This window comes from Ascaphus truei, chromosome 4 (assembly GCF_040206685.1).
Source record: "Ascaphus truei isolate aAscTru1 chromosome 4, aAscTru1.hap1, whole genome shotgun sequence".
Classification (NCBI taxonomy): Eukaryota; Metazoa; Chordata; class Amphibia; order Anura; family Ascaphidae; genus Ascaphus; species Ascaphus truei.
In genome coordinates, this window is record NC_134486.1 from 290,131,778 (window position 1) to 290,148,494 (window position 16,717).

A 16,717-nucleotide genomic window follows, 5' to 3' on the forward strand; every position below is an offset into this window, starting at 1 on the left:
CAGGGAACCCTGGGAAGCAGGAGTTTGCTGATCGATCACGGGAGAATTAATTGATTACTTAAAATGCCATTTAGTTTTCAATAAAGGTAATCAAAGGCTGCATGAATTAATTTTTTTTTAATTTAATTGCTTGGATTACCCTTTTAAAGGGAAACCAACTATACTGAACCTTGAACAAATCTTTTACAAGTAACTGAAAGAACTGCAACATTGTGACTTTCAGGCACGGGCAGTCGTGATTTGGAATAAACATTGTAAAGGAGCAATTCATGTGGTTTTTTTTTTTTAAACCGAGGTTTGAAGCAGGTGCTTGCTGGAGCTGAGCCTTATTAATTTGAGCTCTGAGGACCCCCTGCTTCCCGAGAAACATAGCAGCACCCCCTTTGGAGGTATCTGAGTCAAGTTGGAAGCTCCCGCAGGTCAATAAGAAGCCAAACTTGATGACGTCACGGAAGGCTTCCTATTGGTCCGCAGGGTTCTGGAGTTTTGAAACTCTGTCATTACATGAACCTGCTGTCAGAGCAGCTACCGACACCCTCTACGAAGGTATCTCTGGAAGCTGAAAATGAACGGGGTACAGCTCCGGAGCCCCCCTGCATCAAACCTGTTAAAAAAAAAAACGCAATTTTTTTGCCTTGGATTGTCTCTTTAAAGCACTTGATAGCAATTCTCATAGGACTGATGCTGTTAAAAATGCACAGCTGTAACATAGCACATTTTGTCCTTTTCTTACGGCATGGGGGAAAAATTGCACATCGCCCCACAGTTTCACCAGCTTCATTTTACCTTTTACTCTAGCACTAAACAATGTGCTGTGATTTATTTATTTTTTTACTTGTATTTTTCAATGCAGTTAACCTAGGACTTTCTTCAGGATGATTAGAATTAATAGTTTAGGAATAGATAACGGCATTCTTAGCATCAGGGGGTTGTATAATGATGGTTATTACTGTACTGACCTGTATAAACTAGTCGGAGTAATTACCTAGTCAAATTGCTACATTAAAACTACAGGGAAGTTCACAATACCTTTAAAGAGAGTGGAACATTTAATCTCTAGAATCGTTGGAAGGTTTATAGACCAATGAGCAAAAAATAAATGGTGTTCCCCGTCCCATTTGAAAATGTGTGAATATTTCTCCCCTGGCACCTGTGCTATGCACAGTGATGACTGACCCGACTAACAGGTGTAAAGCTCAGTGAGGAGAGCGGGTGATCGGAGAGCAGAAGGCGTTCGAGGGTTGGGGAGTCAGTGAGTGAGGCTAGCAGGACAGAGGGGCAGGGCTAGTTAGAGCTAATAGCAGGTGTGTGCATGCATGTTTCACAGATACACATAGTGAAAGAGCTGACAACAGGTGTGGCGGGGCAGGGGTAGCTGAAACATTCCTCCCCCCTGTGTGCACCACACAAAATGCAGTTTCCTAAAAACAAAGTTGTGTTTGCTGATCACGCACATTTTAAGTGAAACTTCTTCATCTTGTCACTGTTTTGTCACAGAAATTATAATGTGATGTTTTTAATTAATCAAACACAATGTCAGTGCCAAAATGCAAAGAAGTTTGACTTAGAAAGTGTTTTAGTATTTGCACTTCTATATTTATAGTAACTGAATTACTTGTGTGTTATTCTTAGGGTCCTGCCCCCCCTTTTATCCCCCCCCCCCAAGCAGATCCCCCTCTCACCCCGCTGGCAGAAGTACAGAGACACTGTGGGTCTGTCTGAGTGCCCCGCCAAGAGCAGCCCCCATTCTCTCCCCCAGCAGAGCTGTATTCTGCTGCTGGTGCCAGGCCTCCGGCGGAGGTATGGGGACACGGACACGACTCACTGGTTGGGTCGGAAGGGTGTGCTCGGGTGCTCGCTCGGCTGGGGTGTTTGGCGGCCAATGGCAGTGACGTCATTTTCGTCACCACGGACTTCCGTTCCCATTAACTCCATTCACTGCCACTGCATTTTGATCATGTGGAAGGTGCAGCTAAAGAAGTTTCACTTCAAAAATTGGCTGGTGGGGCAGTGAAGGCACATTATAGTTGAATTTGATTATTGAATACACAATAATAAAAACGACCTAATTTGTTTATCCAGGTTTTGTTTTATATGAACGCCAAAAAAGTCCAACAGTTAAAGTCGTCTCGCCCACCCTCCCCTGCATAATTGCTGGAGGGAGATACATAATAAACCGTAATTTGAATATACCCCCCCCAAAAAAACACATTTTATTCTGGTTTTTACATTTATTCCAGTCACAGGAAACCGATCAAGGGGCAGAGATGTGTATACAGTCTGTTCATATAGAAAGTCTATTCATTACTCTTGTTGGTAGAACCCGTAGAAGTAATGTTCAAATAATGTTTCCTCATACTATTCCACATCTGTGAAATCACTTTGAAATATGTGGTTTATGCATAGTAATTACGTTATTCAGAGCAATGACATGTTCTGAAGTTACAATTATTTGCTGTTCATGGGCAGGAACCAACACACTGGGTCTTACTTTAATCTGCCTCGTATCACATACAGTTGAATAAATCCATATATACTAAATATTGGTATTACTGGACATGTCTATAAATAAAATAACTCATGAGCACGAAGAGCTTGTGCATTTATAGGCAGTGTTCGACAACCCTATTCTTTTGCTCGCCCCGGGCGAGTGGATTTAACATCGTGGCGAGCTTCTATTGGCCCAAGCAGCACACGTGTGGTACTAGGTGGCGAGTAGATTATTTTGTTCAGAGAGTAGATTTTTTGGTGATTTGTCGACCACTGTTTATAGGTATGCCTATATTCTGTATTCTTTGAGAATACAATAAATTGTATAAACATTTTATTTGCTTCACGGTTTATAACAAATACCCAGTAATCGAAAGGTGATTGTATCATAGTCCAAAATAGAAGTTGCAGGGTATGCACACTTTCAATGAGTCGTTGCTGTACATTTGATGGGTGCTCTCATAAACCATTGCTGCAGACCTGCAAATCCCCAACGGATACAGCACACCAGTCTTGATATAATAAATAAATATTAATTTATTGCATAAACATTTCTGCGTTTATTTCACAACTTCATCAAGACAGGTCCAGACTGGTGTGCTGTATAATTGGTACATTTGGTACCACTTCTTTACAAGCCTAGTTTCACAATCCATATAAAGAAAGTGTACAGTATTTAGTGATTTAGCATAAACAATGTATTTCTGCAGATTTAATGTAGTTTGGGATGTTTCTTAGCAAGCCAAAAAAGTTTGTTTATTGAATAAACCTAGTAAGTTGTATGCTTATTTCTAAAACATGAACAAAGATGTTTGAAAGCTTAACAGGTTTTAAATACCTTTAAATCATGCACAGAACCAATTATTTTAAGGCACTTTGAACAAAGTTATATAGTTAAATTATTAGAACTAAAAAATGGTTGGCACTAATTTCAGTGTTACCCCAGAATTCTAGCAAAAGGCTACACCTTTTATATTTTGATTTAAGATGCCTATATATCAAAATATTGGTTCCAAGAAAAGCAAAATGTTTATAAATAGCACATTATTTAATTTGTTGCATTTTAGAAGACAGGCACTTTAATTACCTGGTTGAGGTTTGAGGACCCCCAAGCCAACGAGTGCATTACTGAGCAGGTAATAATCTCCAATTATTGCAATTGAGCCTTTATGGTCTTTCAAGGGGTAGATTCTTGAAAGTGTAATATGCATGGCCATGTAAAGGACCACTAAAATGAATATTTCCTTATACAGTACCTGTTGTACCTTGTGCTCTCCACTGATCAATGAAGCTTCAATCTATGGCCTTGGGAGACGTTTTCAAATTACAATGCACACATTCCTTTCTTACCAGAGCTTTATCTAGAAGTAAATATCTGCACATTACCAAACTTACTGTCCCAACGATTTGCCAGTTTAAAAATAAAATAAAAAAATACACGATAGAATCATCATTTTCCATGTATTTATACACTATTGCCATTTTTGGCAGTGTTTTCTATTTTGCTGTGGTATTGGCAGCAACTGCAAAAAGCTATGAATCAATTGTCACTATGCCTTACTTGTATGTGTTTTGAAAATATGAATAAACAGGTGTTTGTTGATGCACGTCTTGTATATACTACGATTGATTCATGGTGATATCTGTGCAAAGTTCCTTTACTCTAGAAGCCAAGGGCAAAGATTATATCTGCTGCTATTATAAATAGATTATGGTTTCACTCACCATGTGAGTTATGCTGGTTAGTTGAGAGGGTAAAACTTGTGTTTGCAAAATGGTACGGACACACTCAGCTACAGTATCAAGTGAAATCAGGCTACAAACAGGCAAGTAAACACCGAGTACAATGATAAAATGTGAGTCAAAACGGGGAGGGAATTCCATTGTCATCACAACAGTACGTTAAGTTGTGGTTAAAAGCCGTTTGCAATAATTTAATAACAAGTTAATTCACCAGTCTTGATTATTGGTCTTAAACAGAAGCCAACAGTGTACAGAACCAAAAGGGAAACACTTTTCTTCCCCCCCCCCCATTGAAATTCAGACTTTTTTTTCTCTTCCAGATTAATAGCTGATGAGTTTCTGTACATTGGTAGCTGCAACTTCAAATTGGCTCTTCAAATGTTTGTTGCACAAGAAAATTCAGTGTCACCATGTTACATATTTTATTCAATTTTAATATTGTTTCCATTATTAACTTCTCAAACAAAATTATTTCCAGTTTAGAAAACAATACACTTACCACATAATTCCTTTTTTCATTTTATACAGTTATACAAATAATCTAAATACACAGATTAGGATGATGGCAAATAAGATGTAACTGTACATAAGGAAAGAAAAATATTTTAAGCATATTTAGAAACAATAGAAAGGTCTATACAAAACAAGCAAAATGGAATAAATCTTATATTTAAAGTATTGCAACAGTCCCACAGTTTTGTAACAAAAAAGTATTTGCACAGTTCCTCACAATGCCCCATAAATAGCTAAAGCAAGACAGCAAGTCATTTTTTTTTTATTTTGCCATTTTTTAAGAAAATGATAGCTTGAAATGCAACACGTAAATACTATTTGCACAGTCTGATCAACATAACAAAAGGTACTCCGAGTGGAGCAAAACGCACAGGAAATACCTACCAACTTCCAAATGATTTGTATAAAATCCATTGCACATTATTTTACTCCGTTGTTTAAAAAGTAAAAAAGGTATATTTACAACATATTTAGCAATTAAAGTTAAAGAAAACGGGTGATCTAGAGTTTAACAGATACATCGGTGTCCGACGTACAGTATCAATAGAGGTGCATTCTAATAAACTTCTCAGTGAGTTTTCAGTGCTCCTTCCTCAGCTGTCAGCTGGGAAGTAAACAAAGGCTATTGTAAGAAAGTGATTTACAGTATGATTTCTCTAGCAAGTTCAAACTGCATTATAAAACTGTATGTTACAAAGGTGAAATAAAGGAAAAAAATAATACTTTGTACATTGTATAAAGATAGCAATACGCAAGTTAACCCCCAGCACTGATGGAGATAAGTGTGCTACTTAGAATAATAATAATAGTCATATTAAATCAATTTTGAAAATCATGAAAACAATGCAAAATCGAAACAGCACCATGCACAACAGTTTGTAGTGTGATAAACACTGAAAGAAATAGCACCAGTCATCTTAGAACACAATTCAAAACTGGTCTAGCAGTTGACGTAGGTAGGGCGCCTTTGATAGTTCCCGACTCACTCTCGAGAGCTTGAATAGTACCGGACAATTGAGGGACACACATTGGATTTGTTGATCGCAGCAACCTGTGCAATTCTTGCATATCTAGAGAGAAAAGAATGAAACCATGATATACACTAAAGTGCATTACCAGCACAGGCATTCTCCTGACAATGCCAATGTGTGAAGGTTGCAGGCTTCGTTGCTCAAGGAAGATTAAAACGAGCCGTGGGGAGACATTTTTCATATCCCTCGACTTCCAGAGAGACCAGCAAAACACTGCAAGCGATAGATTGATGAACCGCTCGTTACCAGTGGAGGGATTAAAGGTAATGTTCCACACTACACTGGTGTTGCATCTCAATTGAGAAATTCACATAGCCATATAGGTTGCATTTTATTGCATATAAAGCTAAATTGTACATTACAGTATACAAATAAAGGACAGACCTGCAAAATGATTGCTCATCAACTAACCTTTTTTCTGACTGCTTTAAGCTTTATTTTATTTTTTTGAACTTTTTAACAATTTCGCTCTTTACACCCAAACATATCACCGAAATGTACGCAGGCAATTTTTTTTCCTCCCATATATGGGAAGTTATATTTTTGGATGTTCAATTATTATTCATGAAACGGAACATTTATTCTGAATGTCTACATTTTTTAAAAGTGACATCACTTAATCCGCTAATTTTGAGTACATACCACAACTTTATTTTGTTATTCAAAATAATGAAGTTATTTTATACCTACATTTGATCAAAACCTATATAAACATTTTTGCAAATGACCAATGCCCATACACAGCAGAAACATGAACACCAACCTACAATGTCATGTAAGGATTAATAGTCTATCGCTTATTTAGGCTTGTTGCTGCTTGTTTTCATGATTGCTATTCGATTGAGCTGCCAATCTGGCTCTAGGTCAAGGGAAAGCATGTCTGTGTGGACAATGGTCCCTTGGCTGACACTTGGCAGTTGCCCAGCCACTTGGCTATTGTCAATTAGTAAGGGGCCAATGTGCTGGAGTGCTCCATTTGGCTGCTAAGTGTGGTCGTGAGCGCTAGCAGGAGCTCGTGGGGCAATTTGGCGGGTAGGGTATAAATACAGTGGGTTTAGATCTCAGGGCAGCACTCGGTAAATAATTTTGCCCCCACACACACACATCGTGGCTAAGCAGAATGGCACTCATTTTGGAAGCAGGCAGGGAGCTGGGGGAGCTCTTGGAGTTCATCCGACTAAGGCTGCGTCCTCTGTGCCGCTGACCGTGCTTGAAGCGGTCAGCACAATGAATGGGAAGGTGTCCAGCCACACTCACGCGGCACGCCCGTAATCTCTCGGGCGCTAGGCGCTCGCAGAGACATTCATTTGTCTTTCAGGCGCGCTGAGTGGTCACATGACCTCCTCAACCAATCAGTGCCAATCACTGCTCAGCCACACCCCTGGCCACGGCCCGTACCCCCGCTCGTGCGTACGGACAGCCGAGTGCTCATGCTTGGAGAGTTGTCGACGTCACCACTCAAATATGAGCATGGTCAGCAGCACAGAGGATGCAGCCTAATAAAGGCTACTCAAGTGGGTGTTGGTGACTGGCTCCGGAGCTGCTTTGGGGCGGAGCATGCAGCTGTCGATGAGCAGACTGAGGAGCCAAGCAGGGCACCAGAGCTGGAGGCAGCAGTAGCAGACCTGCTCCCCTGTTGGGAAGGTGGTCTGAAGGACCCAGGAGGCTGGTGCGGGATGCAGCAAGGTCCCAGAAGAAACTTAGATCGAGGTCTCCTGAAGTAGCGTGACGAAAGAGCAGACAGCAAGCACTGGCAGCAGATAAAGAATATATGCAAAACAACTGCGAGAAAGACAGCAGGGGAGAAATTGAGGTCTGAAAATCCTTCCAGGATCGGCAGAGGTAGAAAGGAGAAGCAAGCAGGCGATGGTATCCCTACAGTCTGTATTAACAGAAGCAAGCACATCCAGATCAAGTGAAGACACTGTCTTGGTTGGGAGGCAGAGGAAAACTTGGCTAGGAGCAGAGATCGTCTAACAGTAGTCATAATGAGTTGCTGGCTTCTTAAAAACAATTATCTAGAAATGAGTTTGTAGATAATGAAAGGGTACCTGATCTAACTGTTGAAAAGTTTGTGGGCAGGATAAGCATAGGGATAATATTAGAGCCCAATCTAATGGGTTAGATTTTAATAGTTTAATTGTGCCTAAAAAATAATAATAAAAGAAAATTTAACTTTTAGGCTTATATATAACCTATTGTATCCAAAAGGTTCAATGGTTCAAGTTTTGATCAGGGAGTATTTTTGTTAAAATAAAAGGAGCATTAATGGCAAAAATTGATATAGAAGCCGCGTTCCAGTTACTCCCTATTAATCCATCTTGAAAAGAGGGGAAGAGGACAGAAAAGAGGGAAAGAGGACCATGAATCACTTATCTGTACTGGCCCTGGGTACACGATCCGTTAAAGCAGCCTGGATGAGTGTCTCATAGGCTAGTCACTAGAAGCTTCTCTTGGAAGAAGCTATTGCGAAACGGACGTCAGAGGGCGTGATGACGTCACATGTTATGTTTTCCAATATGGATGCCTGCAGCTTCTAGTTGACTTCACGAGTTCCTGCTCGAGCTCCCTTCAGCTGCACACTCCATGAGACACTCATCCAGGCTGCTTTAACAGATCGTGTACCCAGGGCCAGTACAGATAAGTGATTCAGGGTCCTCTTCCCCCCCTCTCCCCCCCGTGTGTTGTAGGGGTATGTTATTGCGGGTCAGACCTTTTGGACTACACAATCCTGTTGCATTTCTCTCCCCCCACAGGGCTAGCATATATTGGTGTGCAGGGTACTCCCTTTCCCACATTTCTGTCCCTGTGTGTAGTTACTCACTAACAGGGTCAGTTTTGGTGGGGTTTCACGCCTCTTATTGCTCTTTGACCATCACATTGGTTTATGTCAGCAGTTTTACACTTGTGTGTTTTTGTGCTACATTTACACTACTGATTTATCATTGCCACTGTTATGTTACCTATATAGAACATCATTGATGCATGATTGACAGTTATTATGTGCCTATACACACTTTAGTGCCCCATGTGAGTGTATATATTATATATAGCGTTCTGGTGACGTCACACACCAGAGTTAGCCCCTATTGCCTTATATCATAGGCATAGGTTCAGTGCTTTCTGGAATTATAGTGCTTACGTTCATTGTTCCATTTTTGGATACACTTCAGACATTTTGCCTACTAGCACTTTTTTGCATTCAGTTCACCTCATTCACTATATGTTCCGGTACCAACCATTTTATTAACAATAATAAAGCATATTTATACATTAAATCTCAGGTTTGTCCAGATTTCTTCTGTTGTGTTGCTTATTTTTCAGGGTGTTCTCCCTCCTCAGATCTTGAGTGCATCTATAGGGCCTTACCTGTATGTACAGTGTCTTACGTCATACAGTGTTCTTTGTGTTCTGCAAACGTTATATTAGACCGGAATTGTGTTAAATACTATATATTATTTTTCAGATACTGTTAAGAAAACAAAGTGGATCATGGGACACTTTGTGTATTTGTCCGGTAGTGTATCGACCGTATGGTCAAAACTTGGGTTACAACCGATATCAAGCTAGATATTTTTCCTGTTGGTTTGCAAGGGAGAGAATCATTCTGAGGTGGGGGCTGTGATGGTGAGGGTGTAACCAGGCTCACAAAGATTTAAGCCCGTTTGGTTACCTCTGATCCATGTATTGAGGTTCCAGAGTGTCCGGTCTTGAGCCCACGGTTTGTACATGCATAACCTGTCATGTGCGGTAATAAAGTATTTTGTGTGTTTTTATCTTTCTGAGAGTGTCAGCAAGCAGAGATTGCTGTAGTATGAGTTTCAAGTGGGGTTTTGCGGAGAAAGTGTTGTCAGAATGTGCCTAGGTAGCCGAGGTCCACAGTTGCTGGATATCCCAAAAATGTACCCGGGAATCATGAGTGATTCCTGGGTGCATGTAGGCACATTGTCCCGGCAATACCTCCCCTTGAAAACAAATCTGAAGACCTTTGCACAACTAATTGCAATGTATTAACATTTCAGGCTTGGAACAACATTTCCAAACAAAATGGAAAAAAACTTTCTGCTTCCTACCTTGACTAGTTGGTCTTGTTTATGTTCCAGCTCTCGAATTTCTTGATTAAGGATCACAGCCACGTGTTGTGGTTGACTTCTGCACTTACTACAGATTCCATGCTGTGTCAATTCATCACAAGTTGGACAATGCAAAGTTGTGAAATACTGCGAAATCGTGCCTTTTCTCCCCTCCTGCTCATTTCGTGCTGTCGAGAAGGCCTTCTGAATCTGAATATATAAAAAGAGATGCATTATTTTAATAATGTAAAGAACAGATTGTCGGTAGGATGGATATGGGGATTGTTTGCAGACGGATATCATTGGATTAAAACTAGAAACATTCAGAGACTCATTTTATCAGAGTTTTTGTATGGAATCTTTAGACCTTTCTGTATAAATGTTAATGACCTGAATTAAAATAAATATAATATTTTTCAGAAAAATCAAATATATCCTCAGATTGTAGCATAAAATGCAAAGATATGGATTGTATCCCTGAATACTCTGACGTTAATACAGGCAACCATAAAAAGGTGTTGGCTGAAGTTCTGCAAAACAATATCTATCACAGCAACATGGGTGTAATAAAATAAAATATATTATCAATATAGGCAAACCTTTCTGTAAACCCGGTTGTTGTAAACAGTACTAGTGAGACCTGTAGAGTAACTTTATATCACATTCCGCAGTATTTTTTATTTTTTTTTTATTTATTTTTTTAAATTAACATTTTATTGTTAACTAAATTTAGATGTAAACGCTTCAGGGTCAGAGATTATTTGGAGAAAACGGCACAATCGTTACTGTACTAGGACATTTAAGAAACTATAATTTTAAGTCCAAATATGAAGGAACCTTTAATTACAGCATAGGTAATCAGCTTTTAATGTGTGTAATAAAAAATCTACATATACATAGTGTGTGTGTATGTATATGTATAGAATGGAAATAACCGTGTTAGTCCAGTTGCGATAATGCAGAATAGAATAGAGATATATGTAGATCAACAGGGAGAGATGGAGAGAGAGAAAAGTATCCAACAAATAGCACTCAAGCAAAAAAGATATAAATGTATTAAACACATCACATACAATAATACTAAAACAGTCCCTATACCCTCACGGTAACACTATAGAAAGGCAATTGCTCTGAAGTGGAGAGAAAGCAACTGCTGGGTTAACTAATTAGAGTAGCTGACACTAAGAAGATGATGGTAAAAAGCCATGTAAACAGCCTTTAACCAATGCGACCGGCCGGTCTGAGTGAACAACACTAAATAGAACAGACTACAATGTAGTGAACCGAAACGGACAGGCACATACTAAGGGAATAAAGAACAAGATAATACAAGTTCTAAAGAGTATGTAATAAAGGACCAAGGTCCCAGTTAGGCAAATATACATCAATACACACAGCTTGGAGTAATGAATAGCAGTCCCAATGTTTTAGTCCATGATAAGTGTACTAGTATAACAGCACTACTAGAGTAGATAAGGTGCCAATGATGACATTGATCATGGACATAAATGCCAGGTACTTAGCCTCCGGTATATGTATATGCAGGGAGACTTGAAACTATGGCTAGTAGCCTGAAGGAGGGTGTTTCTATCCGTCCTCTTTTGGTGTATTCTGGTCAATAATGAGTCGAAGCCCTTATACACTTTGCACGGACATCGAATAAAATATACCACATAACGACTCTCGCAGTTCATGTAGTCCTTAATTCTTATGTCCTTGCCACTATGAGGGTGTGTACATTTTTTTCCCGAGCAGCATGTGTTGACAATTAGCCAGCAAATAGAGAAATTAATCTCAAATATCAGTGCATCAAAGTTGAAGGATTGGTAGTACCATGAAGATATATAGTAAACATCTAGTTGGTGAGTGGACAGATATTGAAAAAACAGATATTGAAAAAAACAGTGAGTTAATGAATCAGCTTGATTGAAGAGCTCATTAATGGAATAAGGAAATGCCTTTTGGAGTATTTAAAGAGCCCACAGCTGTCATATGCAAATAACAACTGTGAGTCAATATTTCCTATTGATAGGCAGATCCTCTAGAGCAAATATATTCATATATATTACTCACGGTTCTGTTTTTTCTGTCCTTCAGAGCAGATGAGAAGAAATGCAAATGAGGAAAAACGGAGCACAACAAATCCAAAAATCTGGGGCTAAGCAGATGCAACGATTAAAACATTACTTTTATTAATGAGTAGACATCATGGAGGTACAAAAATACTCTAACACGTTTCGGGCTGAAAATAGCCCTTTATCAAAGTGTGTTGACAATTAGTACAACCGTGGCACTTGTAAACTCCTGGTGGTCTTGATAGCCAATTAGTGGGGTTACTGTACTTTGTCACCGAGTCTGATTGTGTTAGTGAATCACCAATATTCCGTCCCCTTCTGTAACAGAACAGTGGTGGATTAAAAAAAGACTTGCCTATTGGTTTATCATTGGCAAGAATATGCCAATGTTTCAATATATTTGTCTTGATTGTCCCCGAAGTAGTGGTGTAGGTAGTGTTGATATTGAAACGGTCGGTGGCATGTGACTTCTCCACGGATGTAAGAAGTTGACTACGAGGGACCAGTTTTGCCCTTGTTAAGGCATCTTCAACCTCCCGTCTATCATAGCCTCTGTCCAGGAAACGTCTGGTCATTCCTCGTAGTGCCTGTTCACAGTACCTGGTTGAGGGTAACCCTCCTTCCTCTGACGCTCATGTCCGTGCGGCATGTATTATATTGGAAAAACCACTCGGATGCTCAAAGAACGCATTTGCATGCATCACTCAACCATCCGGAAGGCCTTATTGGACACAGACAACGACGACAACCTGAAACTACAGCCAGTTGCGAGACACTTCAAACACAGTCTTGCCGCCCTGAAGTGCATGCCAATTGTTCAGCGCATGCTCGCCAACGGGGTGGAGATAGAGGCAAACTGTTGCTCCAACTGCAAAAGAGGATGATATTTGAACTTAATACTATGGACCCACAGGGCCTTAATGAGAACTTCCAATTGGGTTCCTTTTTGTGAAGCAACACTGCCTTTCTTCTTTTCCTTGACAGTCTGCACTTGGTTGCTTGCCATGTAACTCGCTTAACATTATCTGAGTTTTGTGCATTTTACTGCTTGGGACTAAATGCAATTCTATATTTATCTCCTATTTGGCATACATTTTCCTTTCATTAGGGATGCTGTGTATGTGTAACCCCCTTTTCTTGTTCCATCTCACATTTTTTTCCATAGGCACAGCTATTCCGCACATACATTCGTCTGGTTGTGTCACAGACTCTTGAGTGCTCCATATTGCTCTGCATTCATATTAGCTACCCACACATCTGTGAAATGTTTTAATTGAGACACAGATAGTACCCCACTACAGCTTAAATGTAATGGAAGCAAGATGCTCAATAGGAAGGGCTATACTAATACACAAGAACAAGAAACCTAGTTCCCAAGCACTCAAACACTGAAGAGGCGTTGTGAAATAGTTAAAATAAGTTTTAATGTCAAAAATGAATATAAAATATAGGGTTTTAAAAATAGAGCAACATATGTATAGTGACAGATCAATGTACGAGTGCTGTATGAGTGCTCTCGATCATGCACCAGTGTATAGTTAATAGACTATTATGTCTTTTTCTACCCTATCAAGATATATAAGGGTGCCTTAGAATCAGGCCAGGACAAGGGGCTAGATATACAACCTCTGTAATCCCCTGCGTACACTAGCCCAATCCACCATTTGGTGAAGTCAGATTGAAGAACTAATGGTAAAGCTCTGTGTCCAATGTTATGTACCCAGCATCCGCATTGATTTTAGGAGTATATCAGTGCAGATGTCAGTGTTAGCGCATTAAGTGAAAACTTTCATAGATATTCTGAATACGAACACTTACAATTTACGTCTTACTCTAGTGTTGCATCATTATCCTTTTTGAACCTCACCATATTTAAGGGATGAGAATGGTGCACTTAATACAACCCTCTTTCGTAAGAGCACTGCCACAAACAGTATTCTGCAAGCCAGCAGCCATCACCCAAGATCTCTGGTGAATGGTATCGCTATCGGACAATTCTCAGACTTCGAAGAAACTGCAGTGAAAATAATGATTTGAGCGCATACGCTCAAGCTTCTTATGCAGGACTACACTCAGACTTTTGTTCAGCTGACTCAAGACGGCGCCACACGGGGACACTTTGCTAGCACTCTCGCCCGACAGCTATAGACCTGCGGTTTATGACTGGCTGCGCTGTGGACCGGCGCATGCGCGGTGATCTAGGTATATTGATTGCTATGGTGAAAAGATGCGGAGCTTGCGTACCTAGCAACGGAGACGCCACTACACCCTCACTAAGGATGGAAGCCCTCCTCCCACACGCATGCTCGCAAGTTGTTTATGCAGGATTGCATTCAGTTGTTGCCCAGCTGTCCAAGATGGCTGCCGCACGTCAGTGATTAGATCTTGTGACGTGTCCCCCTGGTCAATTAGCTCCCTCTAATTGACTTTCACTGGTTGTTTTGGGGTTTAAATATCTTCTTGGTGCCATTGTTCTCCAGCAAAACCCTGAGGAAGGTCCTTACTGGACCGAAATGTTGGAAAATAAGTGTGCTATGTATTCTTAAAATACAGGTTTCTTTTTGCATCTATCTATCTTTGAGTGCCGTTTCTTGATTTCTCCATGGGGGAACATTTTGGTCTGTTTATGCTTATGGAACATGCACAGAAAATAAAAATTTTAGTTGGAGTGCCAGCTGCTTGCATGTGTGCGGATAGAGTTATAGAGAGAGAGAGAGAGAGAGATAGAGAGAGAGTTAGAGAGAGAGTTAGAGAGAGAGTTAGAGAGAGAGAGAGAGAGAGAGAGAGAGAGAGAGAGAGAGAGAGAGAGAGAAAGAGAGAGAGAGAAAGAGAGAGAGAGAGAGAGAGAGAGTTATAGAGAGAGAGAGAGAGAGTTATAGAGAGAGAGAGTTATAGAGAGAGAGAGAGAGTTATATATATATAGAGAGAGAGTTATATATATAGAGAGAGAGAGTTAGAGAGAGAGAGAGAGAGAGAGTTAGAGAGAGAGAGAGAGAGTTATAGAGAGAGAGAGAGAGTTATAGAGAGAGAGAGAGAGTTATAGAGAGAGAGAGAGAGAGAGTTATAGAGAGAGAGAGAGAGAGAGAGAGAGAGAGAGTTAGAGAGAGAGAGAGAGAGAGAGAGAGAGTGAGAGAGAGTTAGAGAGAGAGAGAGAAAGTTATAGAGAGATAGAGAGTTATATATATATATATATATATATATATATATAGAGAGAGAGATATGAGAGAGAGAGAGAGAGAGAGAGAGAGGAGAGAGAGAGAGAGAGAGAGAGAGACAGAGACAGAGACAGAGACAGAGACAGAGACAGAGACAGAGACAGAGACAGAGACAGAGACAGAGACAGAGAGACAGAGAGAGACAGAGAGAGACAGAGAGACAGAGACAGAGAGAGAGTTAGAGAGAGTTAGAGAGAGAGAGAGTTGTATATATATATATATATATAATATATATATATATATATATATATATATATAGAGAGAGAGAGAGAGAGTTATAGAGAGAGTTATAGAGAGAGAGTTATAGAGAGAGAGTGAGAGAGAGAGTTATAGAGAGAGTTATATATATATATATATATATATATATATATATATATGTATATATATAGAGAGAGAGTTAGAGAGAGAGAGGGAATTATAGAGAGAGAGAATTATAGAGAGAGAGAGAGAGAGTTATATATATAGAGAGAGAGTTATAGAGAGAGAGAGTTATAGAGAGAGAGAGTTAGAGAGAGAGAGAGAGAGAGTTATAGAGAGAGTTAGAGAGAGAGTTATAGAGAGAGAGTTAGTGAAGTGAGTGAGATATATATAGAGAGAAAGCAGTCAACCCTAGCAAGAGAAGACAAAGGACAGCACTCAAGGATAAATGGCAACAAAAAAACCTGTATTCAGATGGTACAGCACAAACAAGACCGAATACAGTTTTTTTTGTTGCCATTTATCCTTGAGTGCTGTCCTTTGTCTTCTCTTGCTAGGGTTGACTGCTTTCTCTGTTTATTTCTACAGGACAGGCACCATACCATTTCACTTTGATGGGAGTGCCAGCTGCCCCCCTGTTCTATTAGAGATTATATATATATATATATATATATATATATATATATATATATATATATATATATATATAAAGTGTTCGACAATTAATGATAACTACTCGCCCGTCGCGAGTGGATTTCGGCCGCTGGCGAGCCGTTGCTGCAGCTCTAAGAATTCCCCTGCTCGTGCCAATTTTTTTATTTTTAAAAAAAATAAATAATCCCCCTCCCTGATTGGGTGTGACGCGAGGAAGAGGGCCGGCTGGCAGCTCTGGGTCAGCCCCAACCCCCCCCTGCCCTCTATCCCCGCTTGCTTGCTCGGGGCGGTAGGCTGGGGGGGGTCCCGCGGCTGCTGCCCAGGCGCTTCCCCCTCCGTCCCACGCTCTGGGTAATGGGAGCGGGGAAGCAGACTGGCATCAGCCTGCGCATGCGCATGCGCATGCGAGGGGTCTGGGGGTCCCGAGGCTGCAGTTCTTCCGTCACCATGGCCGCAGCCTGCGCATGCGCACGCGGGGGGGGGGTACGGGAGGTATTCTGGGGGGGGTCCCGCGGCTGCTGCTGCCCCAGGGCGCTTCCCCTCCGTCCGGGGAAGCAGGCTGGCAGCGCTTGCTGCAGCCTGCGCATGCGAACACAGGGGCAGGGGGGGTCCCGAGGCTGGCAGCTCTCCCGTCGCCATGGCTGCACCATGCGCCACGCGGGGCCACGTTCCTCATGGAGAGGATTGTCTGTCCTCCCGCCTGGCTGCCCGACCCCCGCGCATTG

The 16,717-nt window shown here is 40.8% G+C and overlaps 1 protein-coding gene across 1 annotated transcript in view; it reads right to left on the minus strand.

Moving 5' to 3' along the window:
- Positions 1-3,479: 3,479 nt before the first annotated feature.
- The window catches only part of REV3L (REV3 like, DNA directed polymerase zeta catalytic subunit), a 150,674-nt gene continuing 137,436 nt past the window's right edge, over positions 3,480-16,717 (minus strand). Inside the window, 2 exon segments of the mRNA XM_075597629.1 lie at positions 3,480-5,816; positions 9,851-10,060. Of these exon segments, the coding sequence (XP_075453744.1) occupies positions 5,676-5,816; positions 9,851-10,060 (351 nt within the window). The 3' untranslated portion in view covers positions 3,480-5,675.